The 6,794-nt window shown below is 45.0% G+C and overlaps 1 protein-coding gene across 3 annotated transcripts in view; it reads right to left on the bottom strand.

Moving 5' to 3' along the window:
* Positions 1-207: 207 nt before the first annotated feature.
* Positions 208-6,794, bottom strand: part of HMGA2 (high mobility group AT-hook 2) — a 115,898-nt gene continuing 109,311 nt past the window's right edge. Inside the window, exon 5 of one of the 3 annotated variants that reach the window (XM_085323827.1) lies at positions 208-508. In XM_085323827.1, coding sequence (XP_085179953.1) covers positions 331-508 — 178 coding nt within the window. In that variant the 3' untranslated portion in view covers positions 208-330. The remainder of the gene's footprint in view (positions 509-6,794) is intronic. The other 2 variants (XM_085323829.1, XM_085323831.1) reach the window with 2 other exon arrangements.

Here is a 6,794-nt window from a genome sequence, read left to right as displayed (position 1 = left end):
TAAGTAGGGAGTGGGTTGCTGGAAGTGTTCTAAGGCTTTGCGTTACACGCTGAGCCTTTCCTATCTCAATGCCCATTACAATTAATATGTTACAAGTTTCTTGTTTATATGCAGTGCAGTGAGTGACTTAAACCTGATTCAAAGCTCTTCTGACCCATTCACCCTTACTTAGCAGCTCAAACAAACTATTAGTAGGTTAAGGAAAAAGAAAACAGTAATTAAAAGTTGCATCGTTAATCTGTGTCCCCCGTTGTGTTACAGCAGTTTTTCACTAAACCTGGGACTGTGAAGGGATTATAAAGAAGATGATTAGTCAAATCCTTTTTAAGGTTACGTGATTTTTTTTTTCCCAGGCAAAAGTGGAAAGACCATGGCAATAGAAAATAAGTGGTCAAGGCAGTGTCTTCTCCCTTCAAAAGACCCAACTGCTGATGAGGTAGAAATTGCGTGGTGCGGTCTCCTAGTCTTCCTCTCCAGATTCTTGTGAGGATGTTTCTTCAGTCTCTTCCTGGAATATACAGACAGAAAAAATAATTACTCTTTTTTTTTTTTTTTTTTTTTTTAATACAATGGCAGAGAAAGAAACCCCTGTAGCGCTCTGGCACGGGTATTTTGCCGCCAGCGGGCATGCCGAGCGGCACCCGATTGCTTCGGGCAGGCTACCGCCGAAGAGCGGGCTTGCCGCCTAAGGCGCAGCAGCGTAAAAAAGAGCAAACGTGGTCTCCTCCGCGCCCTCCTCCGCCTCAGCGCTCGCYGCGACGGCTGCCTTCAGCAGGCCCACGACCCTCTTCGTGCCGCTTGCTTAACAAACATGCAGCGCCTGCGAGGACACGGGCGGTACACGGGAGACGACAGACACGTCTGACGGAGAGAGCTGTTAGGGAGAGGTTGGTTTTTATCAGACGCTGCACATCACTGCCTAAGGCAGCACGTGAAAAAGCTCTGGGAAGAAGAGGAATTTACCCCCTCAGCAAACGGAGACCTTTTAAGAACGACCAGCTTAAAACAGCTTATAACAGTCTTCATACTTTAATAGATTTGATTTTCCACATGGCTTCATTTTGTCTGGGTGGCTAACTGACACAATTTATAACTCTCTTCCTTTCCCAGGCCACTACAGTACGCCATTCAGTAAAGCATGCCTTAAAGCTCGTCTGCGCTACATGGCCAAACCTCCATTCATTAGTGTTTGAAACACCTCAGCTGTGAAGGGCTCCTAAATGCTACCATGTGTGACACTGCTGCTGAGGAGCAGCATCAAGGAAAACCACTGGCCTTTAATCATAGAGGCCACTGCTCGCTGCAATCCCCTTTCAAAAGGTTTTGCCCCCCAGGACTAAAAAAAAGCTGTAAATCCAGGGAATAAACATAAGTATAAATGAATGGATGACAGCTTAAAAAATATAACCATAGCAGCATCAAGCCATGAGATTTCACACTGGTTTTGTTTAGTCTGCTTCGGGTTATGTGGGAAATGTGAAAAGCATGAAGCAAACGCTCCCCTCGCTCCCTTCAGACCCCCAYTCCCCTGCTAAACCTTGGGCCTCAAATATTTAAGGCAGTAGGTTTATACCTCTTGACTAGGAAACAGGCCATGACCCTGTGATACTCTCTTGAGTACCAGGCACAAAGGAAGATGTAGCATGATCAAAGCTGTGGACGGACGAAAGAGAGCAAAGTCAAGTGTCAGCTGCCCTCTGGCCTTGCCTTTTCAATTAATATTTAAATTCCAGGAGACACCAATCCATCACGTAGATAAACAATTTCTTCCCCACAACAACTCCTTTCCGCTTGTAACACAGTTATACTCAGAGCGCCGCTATGACAGTCATCCCGGGCCTGCAAACTGAGTGAATTTTACTCTGTCCCTCGCGGTACTCGGGGAAGTGCACCAYGATGCCATCGAGCCCCGTTAACGTTTAATGCCTTTTCCCTGCTTGTCTTCCACACAGAACGGCCCTGGAGCAGGTACGACTCTTGCGCCACGAACTAAAATGCTATCTGCGGGCACCGGCCGAAGAGCTGGCTTGGGCGGCACGTTGAGGAACTGGGCAAAACATTTTGATCTGAGCCTTGAAAGCTCAGAACTTGGGATCATAGACAACAATTTCTTTGCCTCCAAATTGCAATTTTCAATTAAAAAATACGACTGTGGGTTCTGTATTCTTAACATAATGCAGGTAGGTGAGTTTTGGTTAATGGTATTTGGTGGTGCTCACATGCTTAATTCCTTACAGCACCATCATCAGCCCTGAGCTTTATAAATATCTTTTTGTGCTAACAGGTTGCGGGCAGCTGYGAGTTGCCCAAACTTTGTGGCAGCCCACAGCACACACTCAGTGCTGAGCGGCACAGTAGCTCGCTTCATTTTATGATTGGCCTGTCCGGAAAATACTGAAATCTTATTAAATCATTCTCCATGAAGGTGGACTTCTGACCACAGCATAAGAAGAATGGGAAGAGGGAGAGCATGTGGAAGGATGTATTTCCAATGCCAGCCAGGGAAGTCAGGGAGAGCTACTTTTATTTAAAAAGTTGTCTGCTACAACTGTGACTCTCACACTATTTTGTTTTTTTTGTAGCCCCTGCTGCTGTGGCCAAGAAAATCAATAAAGAAGTTCACCCTCCATTAAATTATATCTGTGTATATATATGTATATATAACATATATTTACAAAATATATATATATATATATATATATATATAGCTACCTATAGATATATGTCTATATATATACACATGGATATGTACATATGTGCACCTCTGTAGTACCTGGACAGATCAGACACCAAAAATCAAGCTAAAAACTCTGCAATATTTAAATAATTAACTTATCATTTAAAATATTTGAGACTGGGAACTCTGCTTCTCAAATCCATGTCAGTTTTGGGAAGGACTGTTTTTCATAAAGGCATGCTGGCAAAGGGACCAGACTGCTGTGCAGCAAAAAAGAATTGCTCCTTCACAGAGGTCATTCTTTGTAAAAGTGTAAGATAAGCCCCATTACAGCAGAACGGTTTTAAGCAATGTATCATGTAAGCCCCTTGCCACGATTGCTTACAATTCAGGCAAGGAGATAATACAAATCAGACACATATGCACGCATGGACCCAAAGGAAGAAGTGAGTAGAGAGGTTCTGAAAGAGAAAATGCAGGTGTGTATGCCAGGGACAGAGAGGGGTTTTATACTGGTGAAGGGCTGGTTAAAAGGATCAGCAGGCTGTGCAGCCTTTGCCTACACAAACACACAATCTCCTCCAAAGAAGGAGGCAGCCAGGTCTTTTGTGCACTCCTTTTAAGTTGCAAACCTGCTCTGTACCCAGTTCAGCCAAAGATTCACCAAAGTGCTCTGCTTGGCCCGTCAGAGCATCGAGCACCTCGGGAACAGGCTGCTGGACCATCCCTTAGCGCCCTTCAGAGAAGTAAAAGAGCTCACAGATCTACCAAGGTGGACTGGCACAGCCCTATCATATAGGCTCAATCCCCCAGTCAAAAGTCGAAGGAGGAACTGGGGCTGGTGTGAAATACTTTGTAAGTCCAGATGTGCTTCTGATCCAGTTGAAGAGAAGGGCAAAAATCAAGAAGGAAAGCACAGTCATTAGAATAGAAATCAGAAACCCAAGTCACTCAGTCACAGCATGATACCCACACAGAGCATAAATTCAGAAACACCACCACAGGAAGCGCTCAGCTAAGCAGCAAAGGTTTCAAGTTACATGGYAGCCTTAATTCAGGTTGTTCTCACTTTTTAGATGCTTTCACTGTAGTTATGGAGACAGAACGGTGACATGTGTTAATTGAGCATAAATGTTTGTCGACCTAGTTTTGCTTTGAAAAGCTACTCTCCTGGTTATTTGTTTTCTGCAGGAGCAAGCTAGCAAGAGGCTGGGGTAGAAGACTGCAAAGAGAAACCTGAGAAAGCTTCAAACTAACGAGATCTGATGCAGCTAACAGGGAAGCCACAGCCATGCAGAGCTCAGGGGGAACAGGACAAGCACCTGAAAGGCTGGGTTCAGGCTTAACTCCCTGCTGCTAAAACAACATCCCAGCTAGCTTGTTTGGAGCAAGCTCCCCACATGTCTCTGTGCCCAGCACATGTGTATCCTCAGTGGCTGACTGACAAGGAGCATGCATGGCAGAGGCAGCTTTACTTGGTGTGTCCTCTCCCTGATTGTCCCATGCATGGGTACCTTTCTCCTGAGAGCTGCAGGTCACAGCTCAATGTTTCAAGGGAAACTGCCAGCCAGCACCCTCCATTATTTCCAACCTTAGCTGCTGGAGCTGAACTACCAACCAGGGAGTGATGTGGAGCTCCTGTTTCTCCCAGCAAAGTGCAGCAAGAAGTACATCTCTAAAGCTCTGGGTGCACAAGTGCTCACCAGGGGGGGTCACTGTGCAGATTGCTGGCAGGTGTACACACCAGGCTGGGACCCATCAGTGCCTCTCCTTTGCCTTTTACTGGCACTGGGTTCCAGCAGGAGATAAAGGAAGGGCAATCTTTCCCAAGGGGTGACAGTGTGTATCCACATCCAGAAAGGTTACTTCACAGGGGGCTGGCACTGCTGTTGTCAGCTTTGATTTGAAAGTGACGAAGGTAACAAAGAGGGATGGGACTGCAGTGTGGCAAACTTCAGTTAGATGTGTTACGTTACCAGCATGGCTGGTGAGCTGTGCCAACTTGCCATAAAGACTAGGCTGCCAGGTTACCTCACTAATGAGGGTAAAGTTGCTACAGGCATGCTGCCTTAAAATCTTCCTTCACAGAGACAAAGCATCTCTCTTCTGACTGCCTCTGAGCATATTGCTGCAGGTAAGTGGCAAAGCCCAGCTGCTCCAATAGCAGTATCTTTCCCCTTCCTTAATGATCGTCTTATGATAAGCATGAGGCATTTCAAAGCACCCCTTTGCAGGATTCAGGTGCCAAACACAAGCAGTGAGGCCATTTTAGATGCCTTTGGTAGCTCATATGGCTTCCAGCAGCCACTCAGAAGGGTGCTGGTCTCCCCTGTCTTGCCTGCCTGTCCAGCATGGAAGTTCATGATTCCACAGGTCATCTAAAAAGGGCCTGGACTGTGGTGTTGAGACAACTGGATCCCATGCCACCTGCCTCACGGCAGGACACAGAGCACTAATGTTGCATCTTTGCTTTTGTAGGTTCTCCACCGTGGAAAAAACAAGCTTGTGTAAATTACAGGAATAAAGTGAAAACCAATAACAAAAGCATCTCATTCATATAGTTCAGCTCTACAACCATCAAGAATGCAGCTGTGCCGCTAATGACTATATTTAAACCACAGCACCTTTTCACGTCAGGGTCACTCCTTGTTCTCAAGAGACCTCCTTCCCATGATAGCCGGTGCAGGTAAAAAAGATTTATCTGCCTCCTGAGGCCTGTATTTGGTGATCCAGAGTGAGCTGGCTGATGCATATTATTTTTCTGGCCATGTGTACATGTGTAACAGCAGTCAGTAGCACTCTAGGGGCCCTCAAGAACATACAGGCTTAGTCTGGTCTTTACATATCATCTGCATCTTTTCTCTGATTGACCTCCATAAGGTGGGGGAGGGGTCAAGCACAGGAAAACCTGATGAGAAAACTGTACCTATTTGAAACTCCCTCCCACCTGCAGAAGGCTAATTGTTTGGCATTTTTGAAAAATGTTCATTCTGTTCTAACTCCCTGGGGCAAAGCTCCTTTATAGCTWCTTCAAGGTTAATTGTCTTTACCTCAAGAAACTCACTGGCAATTCACTTTTTTCACTTTCTGCTCATGCACCTCCAAGCTGCTGATTTAAAAGACTAARATCAGTTTTGTAAGATGAACTGCAGGATCACAGTAATGCTACATTTGGAACCTCTGAATTTGTCAGAGCTTTTATTTTATAACAAAGTATTTGCTGTTGGCACAGATTCTGCTGGCTGCTTTCTAAGGCCTGAGAGGGTATGCTTGAATAGATATGTCAAAAAGAACTGCTGACAAGAGCAACTTGCAAACTGTGGACCATTGTCTGCGGTTAACTTGTCTGAAATCCTCTGGCATGCAAGCTAATATTTTCAGAGGGGTCCCTGAAGTCAGTGACTCCTCTTGCAGTTGCAGAAGCTCAGGCTGTGCCCAGCTGAGACTCAGTGCCACCTAGACTTCTTCACAGCCAACAGAGCAAACTTCATGAATTCTTGTGGCATTAACAGATATTCAGATGGTGTTTGCTTTGTATGAAGCTTTGGGTAGAATCTGCTGCTTCTATCTATCTACTTCACCTTCTGTAAAGCATACTCGCGAGACCTGSAGCCTAGGCTCTGAAAGGACGTCAATCTTCATGCAAGCCTGCTCAACTCACTGACATCACTCACACTGCAGTGAGGAATGGCAAAGTTAAATATGAGAATCCAAGTTCAGAGCTCAAAATTTTAAAGGTATTTACTTCATACATTACAATATTAGGGCAGAAGAGACCCCTGTGACCATGTACAAAAAGGCCAAAAGATTCCTCTTAAAGCTGAAATAAAGCATGTTTTTAGAAGGGCATCTAAAGAAATAATTTCAAAAATCTGAATACGAATTAGTCACTAGCCTACAAGCAAGTAATTTCTGTGTATTGGCACTGCTCGCAAGTACAAAGAAGCACAACTTCTCTAGCTTTGTGGTTAAAAACTTAGCCAGAACAGAGCAGTTTGGAGATCCACTGCCCTCTTGCAGGATTGTCACTGTATTTTACACTCAGTACTCACTGACTAAAGCATAGATTAGTCCTCGGGCCAGCTAGCAGATAGTTTCCCCTAAAAAAGTAGAATTT

This window comes from Rhea americana, unplaced genomic scaffold (genome assembly GCF_003343005.1).
Source record: "Rhea americana isolate MKP2758 unplaced genomic scaffold, rheAme1 scaffold_88, whole genome shotgun sequence".
Classification (NCBI taxonomy): Eukaryota; Metazoa; Chordata; class Aves; order Rheiformes; family Rheidae; genus Rhea; species Rhea americana.
The sequence above is the reverse complement of the archived record's forward strand: the minus strand, read 5'-3'. Positions and strand labels throughout refer to the sequence as shown.